This window comes from Chelonoidis abingdonii, chromosome 13 (assembly GCF_003597395.2).
Source record: "Chelonoidis abingdonii isolate Lonesome George chromosome 13, CheloAbing_2.0, whole genome shotgun sequence".
NCBI classification, from domain to species: Eukaryota; Metazoa; Chordata; order Testudines; family Testudinidae; genus Chelonoidis; species Chelonoidis abingdonii.
The window spans coordinates 981,965-1,006,396 of NC_133781.1; the positions used below are offsets into that span (position 1 = coordinate 981,965).

General features: G+C 43.1%; 1 protein-coding gene across 1 annotated transcript; it reads right to left on the minus strand.

Moving 5' to 3' along the window:
- Nucleotides 1-15,109: 15,109 nt before the first annotated feature.
- Nucleotides 15,110-15,967, minus strand: LOC116820389 (olfactory receptor 2T1-like). Its single transcript, XM_032772816.2, has one exon. It carries the CDS (start codon nucleotides 15,965-15,967, stop codon nucleotides 15,110-15,112), a length of 858 nt encoding a protein of 285 aa, XP_032628707.2.
- Between the last annotated feature and the right edge of the window lie 8,465 nt (nucleotides 15,968-24,432).

Sequence of the window (24,432 nt, forward strand, 5' to 3'; positions counted from 1 at the left end):
TGTCAAGTAACACACAGACTGAAACAATGTTAATGTCAGCTTTTGCTTTTTGGCCCTACTTCCCTAGCCGGAGCCCCGCAACCCCGCGGCCCCGCTTTCCCGGCCAGAGCCCCACATCCCCGCGGCCCCGCTCTCCCGGCCATTGCCCCAAGGCCCCGCTTCCCCGACTGGAGCCCCGCAACCCCACGGTCCCGCTCCCCCGGCAGGAGCCCCGCATCCCCGCTGCCCCAGTCCCTTGGCCCGAGAGTGGCAAGTGCGGCTGCCCCACTCCCGCGGCTGGAGCCCGCAACCCGGCAGCCCCATTTCCACCCCCGGAGTGGGGAAATCCGAAGTGCCGCAGGGAGAGAACATGCCCCACGAATCGGGTCTGCACTGGCTAAAGCCGGCCCTGAATGGCATTCCAAAAGGGGAAGAAGGGTATCCAATACCAGGTGACTCAGGCCCACATCTCTACATGACTGTGGCAGACATTGCTCATAGGCTGCCTCCAGCGTCCACAGGAAGAATAAGCTCTTTAACAGTCCATTGTCTCTGCTAATGGCCCATCAGCCCCATCTGGCTTTTTCATTGTTACCTGAAGGGCTGGTTGGGACTGACACCCAAAGTAACACATTTGAAATACAGATACATAGTTAATATTCCTAACTTCAGATACAGAAATGATACAAGAATACAAATTGGACAATAACATTCAGTAAATCATAACCTTTCCAATTATATCTCACATTAGCCATCTTGCATAAAGTATATCATAACGTAACCTGGAATGGTTTATCTAGGGAGGTGGTGGAATCTCCTTCCTTAGAGATTTTTTAGGTCAGGCTTGACAAAGCCCTGGCTGGGACGATTTAGTTGGGAATGGGTCCTGCTTTGAGCAGGGAGTTGGACTAGATGACATCCTGAAGTCCCTTCCAACCCTGATAGTCTATGATTCTCAGTTATGTCATATTCATATCATAAGCATATTTTCATAAAGAATATGGAGTGAAACGTCACAACTTGTACTCACTTAAAATCTCTCTCTTTGTACTTAAATAAACTTATTTTATTCTTCAATCAAAATGAATCCTGGGTTGTGAATTGTTTGGGTAACTCCATTTCAGGTAGCCAACTGCTGTATGTCGATCCCCTTACAGAGGCAATGGACCGAATACACCTCGACTATCCAGGAGAGGGCTGGACACAGGGGCAGCTTCAGGCCCCAGCACGCCAAGTGCATGCTTGGGGCGGCAAGCCCAGGGGGGCGCTCTGCCGGTGCCATGAGGGCAGCAGGTAGGCTGCCCTTGGCGGCTTGCCTGCAGAGGGTCTGCAGGTCCTATGGCTTGGGAGGACCTTCGGAGGCACGCCTGTGGGAGGTCCATTGAAGCCACGGGACCAGCAGACCCTCTTCAGGCAAGCCACCGAAGGCAGCCTGCCTGCTGTGCTTAGGGTGGCAAAATGTCTAGAGGAAAATCTGGGATGGGGAATGTGTTGGGGTCACTCTGCAAGTGGTAACAAAGGCTGCTGGAAGCAAGAATGTGTCTGCTGTGTTGCAGACAGGCTGCTGGGATTAGAGTTGCTGGACCAGGGTTGTGGCTATACACAGACACCCAAGATGTGACCGGCATCCTGGCAGGCTGATTGTGAGTGACCCAAGCTGGCAGCTACAACAGCAAAACGTTGTGAGGCATCCAAGGGTAGAGGGCAGGATGACACATCCCCTCTTAATGGGCTTGTGTGAAGCTATAAACTAAGGTTGGAACCCAAGCAGTTATAACCTATCTTCCAGTAGTTCCCAGAGGCCCTAACCAGGATTTTAATACAAATGGCAATTGCTCCAGGAAACTTTAGCTCTGAAGTAATAAACACAACCCCTAACCACAAGGGTAACTGGGTGGAAATTCATGTCCTGTGATATACCGGTGGTTAGACTAGATCAGTGGTTCTCAACCTATTGACCATTGTGGGCCACATAGGCAGATCTGTATGTGTTATGCGGGATGCATCCACACACTATATATGCTACTTGTATCATGGGCAGTGCATGACCCTCCTCCCTTCGGGGAGGCTAGCACCCTGGCCCTGCCCCTTCCATCCGATGCCCCTCCCGTACCCCACCCCTTTTACCCACCAGAGCCCTGAGGCCCCCCACCCCATTGTCTGGAGGAGCCCTGGCCGAACCAACCTGAGCACTGGCCCACCCACCACAGCCGCCCCGAGCCCCAGACCACCAGCTGGCCAGTCCCAGCTTTGCTGACTGCACTGAGTCCTGGGACACTGGCCTCACCTGAGCCCTGGGATGCTGGGACACTGCCCAACCTGACCCCCAAGACAGACCTCCAGATGGTCCAGGCACTGGCCCAAGCCCCCCTCAGATGCTTGCCAGCCCAAGCTGAGACCCCGCTGGCTTTGGAGCATAAGGGGAGTGAGGACAGGGGCTCAGGGTGGAGCATGGGTGGGGCCATGGCCTATGATACCCTCTATGACAGGTATGGCCCTGAGGATGTCACATGGGTCGCAGCTGTGTGCTTACTGGGCCACGAGCAGCCCATAGGTTGAGAACCACTGGACCAGATGCTCATTGGAGTCCCCTTAGGCATTAAATTCTATGAACGTATGAACTTGAATAACCTTGAGAGCAAATAGCCAGACGGACAGGGCAAGGAAAACTCAACTTGCCCAGTTTTTATTTTACTACTGCTAGTATTATGATCATTATTACAATTTTGAACTGCAGAAAGAAATCAGTTAAAATATGCAGATGTTTTGTTTAATTTTTTTTTTTTAAATCCAACCAATTGTTGAACTGGTTGATTCCTTCATGCATGTGTCCCTCTACCTGTCGCCCTTCCCTCCCACCACTAGCAAAAAAGAAACCTCCAGAATCTCAATTTTGGAGAACATTTTACAAAACAATATTGTAAATCTCATCCACCCAAACCAGTTCTAGGTGTAATCCACTCCCGCATGAACGAGAGGGTAAAACTGACTGCCTTAGGGACTGTTCCCAATGGTAATGTACAAAACCTAGATATTAGGGCAAAAGGTGCTTTAGAGACACTAACAGATGGTGGTTAGCACGTGCTCTCTTTTAATCTGACTTACTCACATGTGCTGCCACAATGAAAGTCAAATGAATTTATTATATAGAGATACCACCTTAATAATGTTTAACATTCTATGATGTAATAACAGCGATTATGGGTGTAACGTGGCAGGTATCAATGGAATTTTATAAACAGATCAAGGGGGAAACAAACTAGCTGCTACAGGTACAGATAAGGTGTGCTATGTTTATGTTCTCAGATCTTGGCAGAAGGTATTGGCACCTAGTTTGCTGAAAGTGAGACACACACCTATGGATAAACTGCAATCTGGCATAAGAAGGCATAACCCCAGTGATAACAATGTAGTTTTGTTCCCAATACCAGCAAGGACTATGGCCTTCGTTAATGTCACTGAAAAATAAATGATCTAGAAAAGGAAGGAAAATGTGAGCATTAGTAACACAAGACACAATATAATTTATGAATGTAAACCCTTAGGCACTATGGTAATACAAATTGTTGACCACTGTATCATGGCTAGCAGTATATATATATATATATTATATATATAAAATCCACCCCATAGATCTGTTCGTATGCATTAAGCACCAATACCATTAAGCACAGATAGTATAGCAGATGGGGAGGGATAGCTCAGTGGTTTGAGCACTGCTAAACCCAAGACTGTAAAATCAATCCTTGAGGGTTCTATATAGGGAACTGGGGTAAAATACTGTCTGGGGACTGGTCCTGCTCTGAGCAGGGGGTTGGACTAGATGACCTCCTGAGGTCCCTTCAAACCTTAACCTTCTATGATTCTATCTAACCTAAATTGGCCTATACCTTTACTACAATTCTGTTCACTTATGCTAAGTATGCCATAGCACTTTCCATTAGCCCAGAAGTGCCCAAACTACGAGGGAGTGCAGAGGAAAGTTCCCCAATGTACCAAAAAAAACAAAGTAAAAATATGATTGGTTAAATCTAGTTTCAGATTATCTACACAGTAGCTTTCACTTGTAGAAAACAAAAGATTTAAGATGTAATTTTGGGAGCACACCTTCTTTGTAAGATCAGTGTATCAACACTGCATAAGATGGTTTCCCACAGACTGGTATCATATTAAACCTTTCTCCTGTTCTATATTGTTATTGAATTAAAGCAATAAACCCAACTGCCATTAAGTGTTCCCTCTAATTTTCCCACCCATGTGCGGAATGAATTTTGTTATGTGCACCAATATGGAGGTGATATGCGGTGGGCATGGGGCCAAGGGGCTTGGAGTGTGGGAGGGGGCTCAGGGCTGGGACAGAGGGTTTGGGTGCGGAGGGGAGTGAGGGCTCCAGCTGGGGATGTGGGCTCTGGGGTAGGGCCAGAGATAAGGGACTCAAGGCTGGGGCAGAAGATTGGGGTGTGAGGAGGTGAGGGCTCCGGGGTGGGTCTGGGAATGATGGGCTCGAGGCTGGGGTAGGGGTTTGAGATGCAGGGAGTAAGGGCTCCAGCTGAGGGTGTGGGCTCCAGAGTGGGGTTGGGAATGACTAGTTTGGGGTACAGGCTGCCCCAGGGATATGGCGGGGAGAGAGGACTCCGCAAGCGCTCTCTCCCTGCAAGCAGCACCTGGGCTATGGAGGAGGGATGCCTCTTCCTGCCCTGGCAACTTCAGGGCTGCGGCTGCTGGAAAGGCACATCTCTCCCAGCTGTGGCAGGTCCAGGCCAGCCTGAGTTGGGGCCAGGGGAGGGGCTGCAGCAGATCCGTGGCTGGGCTAGGTTGGGTCCAGTGCTGGGGGAGAGGAATCTCTCCCCACTGCAGCCCTGAGTGCCTGTGTGGCTGCTGCACTACCGCACAGCTTAGAGGGAACCTAGCTGCCATTGGTTATTTGGTCTCTTGGATATATTTCATAATGAACCAAAGTGTGGCTGAGCAACTGACTATACATCAAGTATCAGAGGGGTAGCTGTGTTCGTCTGGATCTGCAAAAGCAGCAAAGAATCCTGTGGCACCTTATAGACTAACAGACATTTTGGAGCATGAGCTTTCATGGGTGAATACCCACTTCGTCAGATGTATGTCAAGCATAAAATCCACTGTGTTCCCTCCATCAGGATATGACTTTAAGTGCCTCAGTTTACCAGTGCCACATTTGAAAAACTTCTAAAGAAACTTATGTTTCAGAAGGCAGGTGAGTCAGATCATTCTGAAATCAGGCCTCTAACACACACATTATGCTGGGCATGCAAAACTGGAGGCATCCAAAGCTTGAGGCAATATTTGTAAATGTTGGCCTTAGATGATAGAAAACAAGAAGAGAGACTTTACATGTGTGAACAGATTCACTGAAGTCAGCGAGACTCCTCACAGTGTGTAAATGCAGGATCAGGGCTTTTACACAGCCTCTCCTTCAACACAGGCTGATACTTATAGTACGAGCTGGTTACAAGCTGCAAAATTGTGAAGTGCATAAAATCTACTGTGCTCCCTCCATCAGGGTGTGATTTCAAGTGTATTAAAAGCTAAAATGCATGATCTAATATTATAAAAAGTAATCTATGTATCTGATATCCAGCACTAAAAAGTGCCTCATATGCAAAAAAAAAAATTGCTACTATGACTAATGAAAATTATAATCTATGTAATTGTTCTATTTTGGGAATCTGCTTTTATTATTTTTATTAATGAATGTTTAAAAAGAAAATGAGTCTGTCAGATTTAATGCGTGATCTGTTATCATTAATGATTATTGTTATTTAAAATAATGACTGAAAATATGTATGCACTTGTTTCTCTGTATCTTGTTGTAAGACATTTTATGTATAGTAATTATGCTTTTAAAAATAAAAAAAGGCAACCAAAGTTTTGAAAAACTGAACACATGTAACCTAAAAACAAAAGAAGATAGTGACTGCTTACCTCTACCTATCCCATTTTGTTCCGCGAGCAATCTAGAAAGGAAAGAATTTTCACCTTTTTTGGAAAAATGCTTCTGTTTGTTTTAAATCAAACTGTGTGTCTCATAGTTCTGTTCTGGTATATTCTTAGTGTCGGAGAAAAACACAGTTCTCACTCTCTGATTGGGTGCAGCAAAGTCAGATACTTTATTCTCAAGTGATTGCATAGAGGGAGAGAGTGCGCTAGGACACAAGGTTTCCCCCTCCTAGGCAGGTCTCTCTCTAGGTAAACAATTACAGCAGCATTTATACCTTTTGTTACATACAATAACAAGCAACAGCTGCCTTTTGTTTATACACAGGACATCTTGATAGCTTATTTTTCTCCCTTCTATTTAGACTATTGTCTACATTTCATATCTAAGGCCACGTCTATACGACGCGCCGTATCGGCGCGTTACAATCGATTGCTCGGGGATCAATATATCGCGTCTCATCTAGACGCGATATATCGATCGCTGAGCTCGCTTACATCGATTCCGGAACTCCACCAAAACCAACGGAGTTCCGGAATCGACATGGCGAGCCGCGCACATCGATCCCGCGCGGTGAAGACGGGTGAGTACATCGATTTTAGATAATCGATTTCAGCTACGCTATTCTCGTAGCTGAAATTGCGTAGCTAAAATCGATTTTCGCGCTTCGTGTAGACCTGGCCTAACACAAGGTCGCAACAACTTCTCACACAGTTCTTTCCCATTCGCCTCACACAATCCTCCCCTCTACAAATCTCGTCTTCGTAAGGTTACAGCTAGCCTGACTCTTGCTCACGGAAGAGACTATTTACATTGAAATCTCCTTCAAATCCCTGTCAGTTCTTGCTCTACTTCCACATTAGAATCTTCCTGTCTCCCCATCACTGTGGTATATGGTCATAACAAACACATATTTATGAGCTGAAAATGATTTCAACAAGTACATAAATAAGCAATCGATGTAAGTCTTCTTTGCCACTTTTACATTTACTGCTGAAAAAGTCAAAATAATTCATAATAATAGGTAAATAGAGTGCTCAGTCTAATTAATGTTGCATTCATTTAATATAGGGCAGTAATATTATTCTCAGGGATTCATTTAGTTAAAAAATATGAAGGCATAAATATTCATGCCTGAAGGCTGAAAAAGCATTTAATGATTTTTTTAAAAGAGGTTAAAAAATGCCACTTGGAAAACCCTAATCTGTAAGAACTATAGTCTGTAATCAGTAATCAAAAATGCTGCATGAGACATTTTAAATAAGTCTCTCTAACCTAGGTCTAAAGCTACCCCAGTCAGTTCCTTTCTAAAGAAAAAGGAACAGTAACAGGCCCGCATAAGGACCTGAGCCATAGACTCTCTACTGCCCATGTCAGGGTTCCCTCCCCACTCTGAACCCTAGGGTAAAGACATGGGGACCTGTATGAAAGACTCCCTAAGCTTATTTCTACCAGCTTAGGTTAAAAACTCCCCAAGGCACAAATCCTTCCGCGTACCTTGGATTAGGTAACACTGCCACCACCAAGTGATTTAAACAAACATTTAGGGAGGGCCACTTGGAGCTCTACCTTCCCCAAATATCCCCCCAAGCCCCTACACCCTTTTTCCTGGGCAGGCTTGAGAACATATTCTCACCAATTGGTACAGGTGAACACAGACCCAAACCCTTGGATCCTAAAACAATGAAAAATCAATTAAGTTCTTAGAAGAAGAATTTTAATTAAAGAAAAAACGTGGAAGGAATACCTATGTAAGATTAGAATGGAAGATAATCTCATAGGCAATCAGATTCAAAACACAGAGGGTTTCCCTCTGGGAAAAACTTTAAAGTTACAAAAAGAAAACCAGGAATACCCTCCCTCTCAGCACAGAGAAAATTCACAAACCAAAATAAAAGTAAATCTTATGCATTTCCTTGCTAAATATTTACTAACTCTATAGGAGTTAGATTGCTTGCTTCTTTGATCTTGCTCTGGCCAAAGCCTCATGGAACAGACAGAACAAAAGCCTCTCTTTCCCGCCTCTAGATTTTCAAGTATCTTGTCCCCTCATTGGTCCTTTGGGTCAGATGCGAGCCAGGTACTTGACCTTCTTAATCCTTTACAGGTAAAACAGGAATTAACTCTTTACAACGAAAAGATTTTATGCTACCCTTAGCTATATGTTTAAGACACCCCCCTCCCCAAATCATAGACAGTGTTGGACAGCATATTCCACACTGGCTGTGATTTCTTCCTCGAACTCTAGGAGAAAACAGAATTAATAAGACACATGCACCTTTAGATATACTACTGATTTTGTAAAAACTAACAATAGTTTCTATATTTCAAGGATGATTTTAACAAGTTGATTGTGGGAAACCCATGGGAAAGTGCATCAGCCACTTTGTTAGAAGCTCCTGAAATGTGTTGTATTTCAAAATCAAAATCTTAGAGAGATAAACTCCACTGAAGAAGTTTTTTGTTCTTGTCCTTGAAGGTATGAAGCCACTTCAGCGCAGCATGGTCTATTTGCAAGTGGAAATGCTGTCCCCAAACATATGGGCATAGCTTCTCCAGCGCATATACAATGGCGTAGCATTCCTTTTTGCTGACTGACCAGTGGCTTTCCCTCTCAGACAGTTTCTTGCTGAGAAACATGACAGGATGGTATTGTTGATCCAGTCCTTCCTGCATTAAAACTGCTCCCACACCATGCTCGGACGCATCTGTGATTACTAGGAATGGTTTGTCAAAGTCTGGGGCCCTTAGCACAGAGTCAGACATGAGCGTTGCTTTAAGCTGGTTAAAGGCCTTTTGACTCTCTTCAGTCCACTGAATTACATTTCGCTGTTTCTTTTTGGTTAGGTCGTCAGTGGGGTGGCAATTTGGCTGTAGTGCGGTACAAATTGCCTATAATATTTGGCCAAGCCTAGGAGGGATTGGACCTGTTACTTTGACTTTGGGAGGGGCCACTTTTGGATAGCATCCACTTTGGCCTGTAGGGGGTTAAGAGTTCCTTGATCAACCTGGTGTCCAAGGTAAGTCACTTTGTTTAGGCCTATTTGACACTTTTTAGCCTTAACAGTTAGTTCTGCCTCCCTTATGCACTCGAAGACTTTTTTTCAGATGCTCCAGGTCTTCTGCCCATGAATCAGAAAAAAATGGCCACATCATCAAGGTAGGTGATTGCAGATACTCCCAGTCCCACTGGGAGACAAGCTGCAAGTTTTTGGAAGGTGGCAGGTGCATTTTGCAGCCTGAAGGGGAGCACATTAAATTCATACATCCCTGCATGGGTGATGAAGGCTGATCTTTCCATGGTGGGTTCATCTAGCGGTACTTGCCAGTACCCCTTGATTAAGTTTAAGGTAGAAATGAACTGGGCACGTCCCAGTTTCTCCAATAGCTCATCTGTGCGTGGCATTGGATAGTTGTCTGGGTAAGTTACAGCATTTAGTTTACGATAGTCTATGTAAAAGTGTATCTCCCCATCTGGTTTGGGAACTAGAACCACTGGAAATGCCCATGCACTGTTAGAGGGGCGAATTACACCCATCTGTAGCATATCCTGGATCTCCCATTCTATAGCAGGTTTAGCTTGAGGAGATCCCAGGTAAGGCTGGGCTCTAATTGGGTAAGCATTACCTGTGTCAATGGAGTGGTATGCCCGTTCGGTCCATCCTGGGGTGGCTGAGAACACTGGTGCAAAGCTAGTGCACTGCTCCTTGATCTGCTGTTGCTGCATACATTCGAGGGTCATGGAGAGGTCCACATCTTCCACACCATCATCACTTTTTCGTTCATAGTAGACACCTTCAGGCCACTCAGCATCATCTCCTCCCTGGGCTGTAAACTGACAAATCTTTAACTCTCTGGAATAAAAAGGCTTTAGAGAATTAACACAGTACACTTTAGGCTTGAGGTTTGAGGTGGGGGGTGCTATGAGATAATTAACAGCTCGCAGGCCATCTTGGACCATGAGTGGCCCTTCCCATGATGCTTCCATCTTATGGGCCTGGAGCACCTTCAGGACCATGACCTGGTCCCCTACTTTGAAGGAATGCTCTTTGGCATGTGTATCATACCAGGCTTTTTGATCTTTCTGAGCATCTTTTAGGTTTTTTCTAGTAAGGGCTAAAGAGGTTCAGAGAATGTTTTGCATATTGTTTACAATGTCCAGAAAGTTAGTTCCTGGAGAAGGTGTCAACTCCTCCCATCGCTGCTTCACCAACTGTAATGACCCCTTAACCTCGCGGCCATACACAAATTCAAATGGTGAAAACCCTAAGCTGGGATGTGGTACAGCCCTGTAGGCAAAGAGCAACTGCTGCAATACTAGATCCCCATCACTGGAGTGCTCATTTACAAATTTATGTATCATGGCCCCCAAAGTTCCATTAAACTTCTCCACCAGGCCATTGGTTTGATGGTGGTAAGGGGTGAGGCAACCAACTGGTTCACCCCATGAGCTTCCCACAGGTTTTTCATAGTTCCTGCCAGGAAACTAGTTCCCAAATCTGTAAGGATGTTGGAGGTCCAACCTACCCTGGCAAAAATGTCTGTTAAGGCCGGGCACACACTTTTGGCCCTGGCATTGCTTAGAGCTACTGCTTCTGGCCATGGGGTGGCAAAATCCATGAAAGTCAGTATGTACCGATTTCCTTGGGGTGTCTTTTTCAGGAAAGGACCCAGATTATCCACAGCTACTTGCTGAAATGGAACCTCAATTATGGGGAGTGGCTGGAGAGGGGCTTTGACCTAGTCTTGGGGTTTTCCCACTCTTTGGCATACCTCACAAGGCCAGACATAGGTAGAAACATCCTTGCCTATTCCCTTCCAGTGGAATGACCTCCACAAACAGCCTTTAGTCCTGTTCACCCCAGCATGGCCACTAGAATGATCGTGGGCTAAACTCAAGAGTTTTACGCGGTACTTAGTTGGAACTACCAACTCTCTCTGAGGATGCCAGTCTTCCTGGTGCCTACCAGAAAGAGTTTCCTTGTATAAAAGTCCTCTTTCTACCACAAACCAGGATTGCTCAGAAGGGCTGAGAGGCGGTGGGTTGCTCTGTGCCACTGTCCAAGCTCTCTGGAGGCTCTCATCTGCATCCAGCTCTGCCTGGAACTGTTCCCTTGATGCTGGAGACATCAGTTTCTCACTGGATTGTGGACCGGGCCTTGGTCCCTCTGGAAGCCATGCAGGTGACGGGGCCATTTCCGTTGACTGTGAACCGCTCTCTGCTGGTGCACAATGTGGTATTTCAGGCTCTGGCTGAGCCTCTTGTATAGGGTTACCTGCTGCTGCTGCTGCTAGGGCAGGCTCGGTGATGCCCTCTGGTGTTGGAGTTGTAGATGGGGTTGCAAGCGCTGGACTTAGTGCTGGCAATGGTTCTGGTGCTAGTTGCTCCACTAGTTCTGGTTCTGGGACTGGCTTTGGCTGGGTCTCTGGGACTTGATCCAGCTGGGTCTCTGGGACTGGATTCACTGCGGCTGTTGCAGTTGTTGGCAGGGGATCTGGTTCCACTGATTCCATCTGGGTCTGCTTGCATGGGGATCAGATAATAATCATAGACTGCAAAAGTCCACATTCCTGACCAACCTTTGTACTGGACAGGCAATGTGGCTACAGGCAAGTTTAAAGAATTTGACATGAAGAGTGGAATCATTACTTGGGCCTTTGGATTAATGATTTTTTTGTCCACTAAGGATTGGTGGATAGCTGACACCTGTGCTCCAGTGTCTCTCCACGTTATAACCTTCTTCTTGCCCACACTCACAGTTTCTCTTCACTCTGAGGGTACCTGAGAGGCATCTGGGCCTGAGGACCTTGGATATGATTCCAGTGTAATGAGCTGCAATCTGTTGGGGTTCTTAGGGTAGTTGGCCTTTACATGCCTCAGCTCATTACATTTAAAACATAGCCCAGCTGACTGGTCACTGGGGCAAGGTGGGTTGCTGGAGACGGGTGTGGTGGTGTTTGGGGTTTTCCTTGGGATGTAGGTGGGGCCTTAGGCTGCCCCCAGTGGTAGGGTGTTGTCTCGGGTTGACCCTTCTGATATCTGCTGCAAATGCTATTAGTTTTTTTTCTTTTCCACCACCTCCACCCATTTGATTCTAATCTCCCCTGACTCGATTACAGTTTTGGGCTTCCCATCTAGGATATACCTTTCTGTTTCCTCAGGAATACCCTCTAGGAACTGCCCCATTTTCATTAGGAAAGACAGATCTTCCAGAGATTTAACACTTGCTCCTGATATCCAGTCATCCCAATTTTTTTCAATGTGGTAGGCGTATCAGGAAAATGTCACATCCGGTTTCCACTTTAGGGTTCTGAACCGCCAATGGGCATACTCGGGTATTAGTCCCTTTCTGATTCTGGCCTTTTTAAAAAAAACTGTTCATGTGTTCCTTAGGCATTTCAGCCACCACCTCTGCTAAAGGTCCACTGAGCTGTGATCTCAGCTCTACCACATAGTGGTAGGTAGAGAAGTTGTACCCAAGGCAGGCCCTTTCGAAATTTTCTAAGAAGCCTTGGTATCATCGCCTGCCTTGTAGGTGGGGAACTTTCTGGGATGGGAAATGGTACCTGGAGAAGGATTTCCAGGGTTGTCTGGTACATTGTGCTTAGCCCTTGCCTCCTTTAACTCCAGTTCATGCTGCCTCTCTTTTTCTTGTAACTCCAGGGCTTTCTTGTGGGGAGCTTCCTGTGCCTGAATTTCTAGTTGTTTTAATTTGATCTGTAACTTATGTTCATTCTCTTTCTCCTTTGCTTCCAGTCTAGCCAGATCTAGTTTATTAGCTGTTTCACTGGTAGTCATGTTCCTTCTTTTTGTAGTTAACTAGCGTAACCCGAGAGCTATAAAGACGAATAAAAAACTAGCTTGTGAATTCCCTTGTAGAAAGTTAACTACCTTGCCCTCAGGCAGAGACAAAAATTTCCATCTGCTCACAGCTTAAAAACATACCTTTGTTACAAGGACCTGATACTTTTGCCTTCAGGCAAAGAGAGATAAGATCTCTATCTGCTTCTAAACAGCCAAGAAGGGGAAAAAAATGACCCTTTTAAAAAATCTTACTGGGCTTTTGGGTCAAAATGATTTCTGGTTCAAAATGATCCCACCGCTACCGCCATGTCAGGGTTCCCTCCCTACTCCGAACTCTAGGGTACAGACATGGGGACCCACATGAAAGAGCCCCTAAAGGGTCATGTGGCAGCCAGGTACTTGAGCTTCTTAACCCTTTACAGGTAAAAGGGGAAGTAACCCTTAGCTGTATGTTTATGACAGCCCCGCCCTGACGTAGGGCTAGGACCTGTGTTAAAACTGTTTGCTCAGGCCTTGTATAAGGGCCTGAGTCATAGACTCTCAACTGCCCCGCCCTGATCTAGGGCCTGGGTCTGTGGAATAGAGCTGTTTGTTGGCCTCTACCTCTGCCATGATGTGAAGCCCCGCGGCCAGGCTAGTCCCCGAGAAATAACCAGATGGATGTAGTGAGGCGTTATGGTTCCTTACCGCCCCAGAGAGGGAGGAACCCGACCAAACCCTTCTACATACCAATTAAAACCAAGGGTAACACCTCTGCTCTCAATGGAGCTAAATCAGTTTGAAACCAATGTAGGGGGAGAATCAGGCCCAAAGTGGTGTCACACTCTGAAGAGTGAATATTAACAATGTTCCCTTCTTAGCACTGGGCCTACTTCCTGTGGGAGAAATTCAGCCTTCTGCAGAGCGCCGGTATGAGGCCTTTGCACATTTATAATCCCCTTTTCAGCTCTATTTTGAGCGATACACATAAAATCTGGTTTGAAACACTATAAAAGGAGAACACATTGGGGACTAAAATAACAAGCGGGGGCATAACTGTTACAATGATGAGCATTACAAAACCTCACTTCTTGCTGCCCTGCCACCTAACAGAAGTCACAGCTTTGAGCTACATGAGTAAGGTGTCTAAAAAGTGACCCATAGAAGGCAGCACTCTGCGAAGGGAGCTGCCTAAGTGAGCCAGTAAGAAATGTCTCAAAGCCCTGTCTCTCAAAAGGGCTTACTCTGTGCCTGAGGGACACACTGTCTCTGTTGGGGATTTGCAGCCATGAACCCTCTCCTGGAGTTAGGTGCCTAGGTCAGATTGAGCCTTTCTCACGATAAACCAAGGAGGAGCAGAGGGGTGATTATCTCAATAGCCCAGTGGTTAAAGCACTCACTGGGGATCTAGGAGACCCATGCACAAATCCCTGTTCTGCTTGATATGGAGCAGGTGCTGGAATCCAGGTCTCCCACATCCCAGATGAGTGCCCTAAACAATGAACTGTTGGGTATAAGTGGGGGAACAACCTCCTCCTTGCTGGTTAGGTGTTCTCAAAGAATCCCTACGGAACTGTGAATCCCAGGAGGGCTTCAGTAAGAGCTAGGTGCTGAACCGCTCTCTGCCACTAGGACATAGGCGCATGCCCATGTACAGAAACGTAGATATTTAGAGGACTATATCAGTAGAAACTCAGGTACGTAGGCCTGGATTTTTAAAGGTATTTTATCATTGTTGTGCTCAGTGTCTCAATGCCTAACTGATTTATGGGGCCTAAATCCCATCAACTGTCCATGGGATTTTGGCTCCTAAGGGCATATCTCAGCAGTCAATAGGATTTTGGCTCCTAAGGGTCCATGTCCTTAAGAGCCAAAATCCTATTTAGTCAGTAGAATTTAGGCTCCTAAATCAATTTGGCCCAGATTTAAAAAGGCATTCAAGAGTTGCAGCCTGAATCTCATTTTCAAAGTACTCTCCCTTTTGAAAATGGGATTTCAGCTCCTCCATCAGGTAAGGGTTGCAATGCTGAGTGCAGCAATGCCCAAACGCCTTTACAAATCTGGGGCTTAGGGAATTCAGGTGTCTCCAGGGCAAGGCAGCAGCTGAGCAGTGGTTTTGTGAATTCAAAGGTGCCTAAATGTCGGGCTCAGGCAGCTAACGACCAGTTAGGTGCCCCTTGTGAATCTAGCCACATGTGCAAAAATGCCAAATGTGCCTTAGAAACTTAAAAGCCTCAGACACACTGATTTTCAATGGAACTTGGGTGGTTAAGGAATTTTGAAAAATTTGCCCTACAACTAAATCTTTTAGTAAACCCAGTCTGTGGCCAAATAGTATGTTATCAAACCTAGGACACAACAGTCAATGACATTTCATATCAAAGTTTCTGACAGACCCTGCATTTCCCAACCAATTTTCTTAGGGCTCCTAAAACATCCCTGTTTCTTAGGCTGTAGATGAGGGGATTCAGCACTGGGGTGACAATGGTGTAAAACATAGACACCATCTTGTCTTGCTGTGATGAGTGGTAGGAAGTGGGTCTCATGTACATGAAGATGGCTGCTCCGTAGAATAGCCCCACCACGGTCAAATGTGAGGAACAAGTGGCTAGTGCCTTATGCTTTCCTTTGACTGAGCTAATCCTCAGCACCGAAGAGAGGATGCACGTATAAGAAGACAGTATAATCGAGGAAGGGATGAGGAGCAGTACAATGCCGGACACAAAGAGGACCTTCTCATAAGTGGAGGTGTCAGAGCAGGACAATTTCAGCAGGGCTGGGATCTCACAGAAGAAGTGGTTGATCTCTTTCGAGCCGCAGTAGGGCAGTTGCAGAATAAAAACTGTGTGAATCAAAGCATCTAGAGATGCTCCAAACCAGCTGCCAGCTGCCATGCTTAGACAGGTTCTCTTCCTCATGCGGATATGGTATTGCAAGGGATTGCATATCGCCACATATCTGTCATAAGACATGACTGCCAGAAGGAGGCACACCGCTCCTCCCATGGTCATTGTGAGAAATATCTGGGTCCCACATCCAACTATCGGAATGGTGTTCCCTGGGATCAGGGAGTCCATTGCCATTTTGGGGACAACGATCAGGATCTGACAGATATCCATGAAGGCCAAGTGACTGAGGAAAAAATACATGGGGCTGTGAAGGCTGGAATCCATTTGGATTAGAAATATGAGGAGACCATTTCCTGACAAGGCCGTAATGAAGGCAAGTAAAATCATGGCCACAAGGAAGGTGTGTGTCTCTGTTTGGTTAAAGAGCCCCAGAAGGATAAATTCTGTTGGCAATGTTGTGTTAGTCCGCTCCACTTCCTCTTCATTTGATTTGGCCTGATGCTACAAGAAGAGAGATTAGAACAAAAAATGTGTGAAATATGCACACATATGTAGAGGTAACACTGACAGAGTCTGATACACTAGTCAGCTTTTCCCTTTGGTGGAAGAAATGCCTAATATCTTGGTTAACATGAAAATTCTCTCACTTCCCGGGAAGTTGTATTTTTTTAGGGTATGTCTACACTACAGGCAGACGTAGCTATGCTGGCATTGTCTCGTAGTGTTGATGCAGTGTACACTTACAGAAGTATTACTTCCAATGGTGTAGGTAACCACCTCTCTGATCGATGTTAGTGGGGTTGACAGAAGTATTCTTCCATCAGGCTAGCTGTGTCAGTGCTATGGGTGAGGTTGGCATAGTTATATCGCTCAAGGTTGGGGACTTTTCATACCGCTGAGTTCTGTAGCTATGTCAACCTAACTTTTAAATGTAACCCAGGCCTGAGGCTAAAGTTTGTTTGTTTTTTAAATAACATGTTATTTTGGAAATCTCAACATTAAGGTATTTAGCTTCAGATCTTTTCTATAGATAGAGCTGCCATGGTTGAATTAAAAGTGTGATTTTACAATCATCTAGAGAAAGTGATGTAAATCTCAGTGTGGACAATTTTAATCTGATTTAAAACAATTTTATGTCAATTTAACTCTAGTCCACAAGGTATCAACTATAACTAAAGCAATATAAACTTGGTTTAAATTGAACGAAGAGTATCCAGACTGTAGGCTGTTGGGAATATATTTTTTTCTGCTATAAAAAATTAACAACAAAGATTATTTTCCCACGTGAAAATTTTCATTGAAATTTCTGTGGGTACAGCATACTTTATATGAAAATGGGAATTTTCCTTCAGTCAAAAAGCCATCTTCCATTGGGAAAAAAAATGTTTCAGCAGATCATTTCTGACCAGCTGCAGTCCACACAGCATTTTTGTCCCAGTTCAACTAAACCAGCTTTTAAATCAAGTTCAAGTTAAAACAGTGCAATTTATAAATAAGGCCAGAGACACTTTTGAGCCTGACTTTCCCAAGTTATAAGCATCCATAAGTCCAACTGAAGTCACTGGGAAATACCGATGCTCAAAATCCCTGAGAACCTGCCCCAAAGGAAAGATTTTCTAAAGTGACCAATGACTGCAGCTCAGCCTGAGTCACATGATATAATAATGAGAAAAATTACAAGTTATTTATTTATTTATTTATAATCATACCTAGACAACCAACTAACTCATGGTCTTTTTGTGCTAGGCAATGCACATACAGGATAGGTCTATGCAGCCTGTGGCAGCGAGCCTCCTAGCCCAGGCTGACAGACTTTGGCCTGCAGGGCTTATGTTACCATGCTAAAAATAATTGTGAAGATATTGCAGCTTGGGTTGGGGCTTGAGGTTGGAAGCCTGTGGGGGCGGAGCAGGACTTCCTTGTCTGAGTTCCAGCCTGAGCCACAACTTAAAGCACTGTCTACACAGCTATTTTTAGAGCACAATCCCCAGTAGCCCTAGTCTATTGACCCGGGCTGGGAGGCTTCCTGCCACAGACTGCATAGACATGCCCATTGACGATAAGAAACAGTCCCTGCCCCAAACATTTTACAATTCCTTTTATAAATCAATTCTAAAAACAGGAAATCTTGCTCACGCATCATATTCACTGTTGGGAATTTTCCTTGAGAAAATTATATATATATAAAGATTGAGATATACCCATCTCATAGAGCTGGAAGGGACCCTGAAAGGCCATAGAGTCCAGCCCCCTGCCTTCACTAGCAGGACCAAGTACTGATTTTGCTCCAGATCCCTAAGTGGCCCCCTCAAAGATTAAATACACAATGCTGCGTTTAACAGGCCAATGTGCAAACCACTGAGCTATCCCTCCCCCCTCAATACATATATTTAAGGTGTGAATACAGTGAAAATATTCTCACAATGAACATTTCCAGTTGATGAGCAAATCGTCAGGTTTTCAAAACTGACAGTGACATTAGTAGAATGGATTGAAAAATGCAGGGTTTTTTCCGGCAGCAAATTTTGGCCAAAATGGAAAACAAATCATTTACATTTTCCACAAATAATTTTGATTTTTCTTTGAAAATATGAATACAGAAAATGTTCAGTGAAAAAGAGAAATATTTGACTTGAAAACCAGTGTTATCCGAACTATTTTGCTTTCTCTTTGAAATATTTTGTTTTGAAGTATTTAGTTGACAAGAAATCAAAACTCTTTTCTCTAAAAATTTGTTTAGTAGAAAACCCAGTAGTCCATCAAAAACAGTTTTGACAGAAATTTTTCCACGAGCTCAATTTTTTAGTGTCTCAATTAGAAGGGCTTAAATTGAGACACTTTAAAAGCACCTGAACTTTGGAGAGTTGGGTGCTCAGCATATACGAAAAATCCAGGCTGAACACATTGGACACCCAAAAATTGAAGAACTTATAATCAGAGGTAATATTTGCAAATGTGAGTCTTGGTCCATTAAATAAAGAAAAAAATAAATAAATAACAAACTATAAGGCAGGATTGGGACAAAAACATGATCATTTATATGAAAATACTTTAATTTACCACTTTTGCAAAGAAAATTTCATTATGTATTGAAAACATTATCAGAAGTGTTGTTAAAATCTGATGTTATGTAAATAAAATGTTTTGATAACTAGTTGTACATTTTTGATAAAGATGTCAATAAATATTTCAATTAAAATGCCACTGAATTTCTAGCAAAAAATAAAACATTTTAATTTTTATACAGTCATTTTAACCGTCTCCTCTTACTCCAAAAATATTTCTGCTCAGAATAATTCTACTGGCTGTATATAAAACAGAAACTCCTCTTAGCCCCCCCAGGAAAAGTGCTTCCATTACAACAAAGAAAGGAAGTACAGCCATAAAAATTAAAACATGTGAACTGTCTAAATCACAAAGAATTTTTCTCTTCCTACTGGAGAAATTATGGCTTGCTCACTGGCTTGTATCAAACTAGAAAATGTCCCAGCTGGGTTAACTGACAGAGCAGCAAAAGCCTTCTGCCAAGCAAACCACTTGTTTAAACTTTTCATTCCTGATAAAACCTTTCAGTAGAGAGAGTTGAGTTATTTTTTTATGAAATGTCTTTGCTGGAAATTTCCACTACGTGCATCCAACGAAGTGGGTATTCACCCACGAAAGCTCATGCTCCAATACGTCTGTTAGTCTATAAGGTGCCAAAGGACTCTTTGCTGCTTTCACTGAGAAATGCATTTAGGAATGTCTGATATTTCAGCTGGAAAAAAATATGAAAGAGTGAAAACATTTTATTTTGACCATTTCACTCTGACTGGTTCATTCTGAAATTTCTCATTGAAAAAAATTTGAAACATTTTGTTCAGACTTTTTGATTCAAAATGGTGCTCTGATTGAAATTTGGAAAGTATGAAAAGAAATACTAAAAAGGGATGAAAACACCCCAAATGCCTGAATGAAAATGAAAAATTTGGGCACAAAATTCTTTTTTCTTAAAGATCTGTGATTAGACTGAAAGCCTACCCATTTTAGGGACAATGATTAGGCTTTGCTAGATACCCATGAAGGGCAATTGACTGAGGAAAAAGTACACGGGGGTGCGAGGCCAGGAGTCCGCTTGGATTAGAAACATGAGGAGAGAGTTTCCAGACAAGACAGTAATGAAGCAAGGCTCGACTCATGTGAAATGCCATTCCGTCACTTTTTGGGAGCTGGAACAGCATTCTGTGTGCCTTTCCTTCAACATAGGCAGATAATAATAGCACAGACTGGCTATAAGAAGAGAATTGTAAGGCATAGAAATTCCACTGTGTTCCCTTCATCAGGACCAGATTTCAAATGAATGAGAAATTAAAATGCATAATATGCTATCATAGAAAGTAGTCTATATGTATTGAATATCTTTTAAGGCCCTATATATAATCAGTTGCTACTACAATTAATGATAATTATAATGATTAATCTATTCTGTGTAGCATTTCTAATTTTAAAGATATAATTAAAAATATTGAATGTTCAAAAACATAATGGGTTTATCTCTGAGGTTATGTGTATGCTACATCATCATCATGAAAATAATTACTTGAAAATGTCTTTTGATAAAAAAAAATTTGTATACTCACAGTCTGATGTGAGAAATTTTCTGTACAAGAATGGTGCTGTTCAAAAGAACAAAACAACTGCCAAAGCCTTGAAAGTTTGAACACATATAACCTAGAAACGTAAGAAGACAGTGACTGCTTACCTCCATCTATCCCATCTTGTTGTGTGAGTAATCCAGAAAGGAGAGACTGTTCACCTCTTTTGGAAAAATGCCACTATTTGTTTTAAAGCAAACTGTTGTTGTATTGTACTGCATTCTATTATATTCTTAGAATGTATTTGCCTCTCCATAATTCCGGCATATGGTCATTCATAACCAGCACTCATTTATGAACTGAAAATGGTTGCAAAAAGTAAATAAATAAGCAATCCACATAAATCTCTTCTTTGTCATCTTTATATTTACTGTTGGAGAAATGTGAAAATACTGTTTTATAATAGACACATGTAATGAGCACTCCAATTAACATGGCATTTCTTTAGCATAGGGCAATAATATTATTCTAAGGGAGAAAATTAGTTAAAAATCTTTAGGACATGTACTCCATTTATACTGAAAAAAATAAATAATACCATAAAAAATCATGCCTTCTCTCACTAATAAATAATAATAATAATAATAATAATAATAATGAAAAAAGTAATGATTTTTAAAAATTAGGTTAAAAATGTCAAGTTGAAACCCCCAATCTGTAATAACTGCAGTCTGTAATCGCTAACTAAAAATATTGCATGAGACACTTTAAATAAGTCTGTCTAACCTAGGTCTAAAGCTACCCCAGTCAATTCCTTATTGAAGAAAAAGGAACAGTAACTGGTGGAAGAAAGTACAATATTTAAATAGTTTGAGTTAAGGTTGGGACCATTACATCACCCCAGTAGATCAAAATTAACAATCTAAGGGGAAATATGTATCTAAACTTTACCAGACTTTGGGGAACACCGTACCAAGTCTTTAATTAAATTGCAGTTACAGAAGGAAATGTAGCCTGAGTTGTTGCCTGCCCCCCACGCACGTGCTTTGAAACTTGACAAGTTTCTGCTTGTGGTCCTTTGCATTTTTCTGCCATGAGATCATGTGGGGTTCAGAGATCTCAAAAGAAGGGAGTGGAGTTGGCCCTCTTTTTCAGAGTCAGTAGAGGGGTCTGCTCTCACCCAACCACACACAGATATGCCCAATTCACAGATTTCTGGAGATTCACATGGATGTTGGGAGATGGGTAGAATTCGGGAGCCTCCAATTAGCTGCTTCTTGCTTGGACATTAGCTCTCTGTAGAGGCCAGAGTCATCCATGCAGATGCTTCCTGACTTCAGAATACTTCTCAGCTTTATCCACTTACCCCCATGATGAAAGCCAGGCTCCACTGGGTTATCAGCAGTTCCCACATTGCATGTTCCCCCACTAACCTCTCTCTCCTTTCCTTCTTACAGTCTTAGAAAATATCCCAATAGGGTTTTGGAAGGGGATAGTGCTACTAAGCATTTTGCATCCCAGTCTTCAGTCCACCCTATCTGTAGAACCCATTCGCTGCACATTAGAAATTCACCCCAGCACATGTAACCCTTTAAGCCCTGTTTTGCAGGACCGAGTGCTACTCAAGCGGTGCACAGGCCTGCAGCGAGGTGATGTTAATACTTGCTTAACAGCACTCACATAACTAGTCCCATTGAAGTAAATGTGACGACTCTTCGCATTTACTTCATAAATAGAGCACTTGAAGAGCAAAAACCTCAAGAACTAAATTCAACTCTGACCAAAGCAGGCTCAGCTCCACCGGCTTCAGTTGGTTCCCTGTTCTATTGTCAGTTGTTGCTAAATGGAAGAAAGTTGCACTGGGTTTCATTAGTCAATGGTTTTGAGACCTGTAGTAACTTGTCACTCTGGGAAGTTTCACTGAGTAAAGTTAAAGGGCTGAAGAGACAGTAAAAAAGAAATACAAAAGCTTCCAGGAAAGACTTTTATGGTCAATGTGGCACTTGTGAGTGAAATTTACCAGTCCCCAGAAAGCCAGGCTATTTTGAGTTTGAAGTGGAATTTAAGTGGGTTATAGACCATACTTTTGATGTCCCCAGGGAAAAATCTATCTGTCTAAGATGCAGACAAGTTCCCCATTATCTGAGCAACTCACCATCTTTAATATAGTGATCCTCATAGCAGCCCTCAGAGGAAGGGAAATACTATTATTTTCACTTTACAGATGGGGAACTGAGGTACAGCAAGCCAAAGTGACTTGTATATGGCCACACAGGAAGGCTAGAGCAGATCAAAGATTTGAATTTAGAGATCTTACTGTATATGCTGGTGCCCTAAGTACCGGACCATATTTCGTCTTGAAAGCCTTTACTAATGTGCAGTTGAGATGCTCCAATGCTACCTTGTATTAGTCAACACATGTATCTTAGGCATAGTGTACACCAGGGGTTGGCAACCGTTCAGAAGTGGTGCGCCGAGTCTTCATTTATTCACTCTAATTTAAGGTTTCATGTGTCAGTAATATATTTTAATGTTTTTAGAAGGTCTCTTTCTATAAGTCTATAATATATAACTAAACTATTGTTTTATGTAGTAAATAAGGTTTTTAAAATTTTAAGAAGCTTCATTTAAAATTAAATTAAAATGCAGAGCCCCCTGGACCAGTGGCCAGGACCTGGGCAGTGTGAGTGCCACCGAAAATCAGCTTGCGTGCCGCCTTTGGCATGTGTGTCATAGGTCGCCTGCCCCTGGTGTACACCATGCTAATAGGTATTATGCGCATGGTATTAACATTTATATACAAATAAACTGTTGGAAAGTTATGTTAACTAAATGCATTATGCTTTTCCTACAATTCTGTTCATCAGGTTATGTAATCCCAACAACACTTTGCAAAGCTGAAGTCAGCTTTGACATTAGAAAACAGGAAACTTGTTGAAGTAAAGATGCAGGAATCCTTTGTACCAAGAACTGTGAGAGAGTAGTTTTATGTCTCATCAGCACTTGGAATTTAGAATTCAAAATAAGATATGGGGAAATATAGGTAGGTACCTTCCACTACCTGAAATTCTAGTATCCAAAACAGAGATAAGGAAGATACAGAACAACAAATTTAGGAACTGAGTCAAACTGGAGGGCTAGATTTTGGTGACTCATAAAGAGTTTTGTGACTTGTAAAATTATACTATACAGACTGCTAGCAGAACTGCGTCTCTTTGAAGGACGTCTTCTGTGTAAGGGGAACACCCTGGAAGAATTTGAGCTAGTTTCTATTCCCGGCTCTCTCACATCCCATCCTAGGAACTCAGTGTCCCCATCTGTACCATGTGGTTAATAATATTTACCGACTTTGAGATAGAGGTATGAAAACCACTTAATTAGAGCCAGGTATTAACATTTATTAAGGAATGTAATTAGATTTATAAAATGTGGCTGTCCCACATTCTTTGAGGCTATCTATATTGAACTTTCTTGATTTTTCTCTATACTTACCATATATACAGAGAACCTGGACTGATATTAAATGCCCTAAAACTTTGTTAATGCAAACTAAAGGTTGCTCAGTGATACCTAGTAGCCTTCCAGAATGTGTTAAAACAAAAGCAGATTAAGCTACAGTGAACTAACTCTACTTTACTTCTGAACGAGTGTGTCCACACTGCTGTTTAATGCATCTTAATGGGCTTTAACATCATACCTGCAGTAACTTTGTTTTAACTTCCCTGAGTATCCCTCTAATTTGGGGTCATTTGACCAAAGGGTTCCCTTGATACAACAGAATGATGCTCCAATATCAACATTACAGGTATTCTCAGTAAGAAGGATCAGGAAATAAAGTTTTTACCCTTCTTTGTCAATCTTCCAGGAGGGTGCTTCAGTAACTACAGAAGAGAGAAAGGATTCCCCTAAATTTCCCAGAGAGTCTTGCCTCAGTAGCTAGCAGTAGTTTGATGATCTTATTTAAACATTCCAGGTTTTATTCCTCAGCCGGGATTGAGCAGGGGAGGACATAGGCACTTTTTTGGGTAAACAGAGAAGGGTGCAGGTTTCTTGCTGTGTCACTGAGAGGAGAACAGATTCAGATCACAGTTGCAAACTTTCACATGGTAAATAAGCACCCTGACTTTCACAATAAGCCAAAAATCAAGCTAATCCCATTTCAAAACAAGGCCAAAATAAGCCAATCCCTAAGAACCCCAACGCTCTATGTGACTAGATTCCCACGATGTGCAGTCCAGGACAGTAGTGGGCCCGCTGTGCACCCCTGCTTGCCCCTTG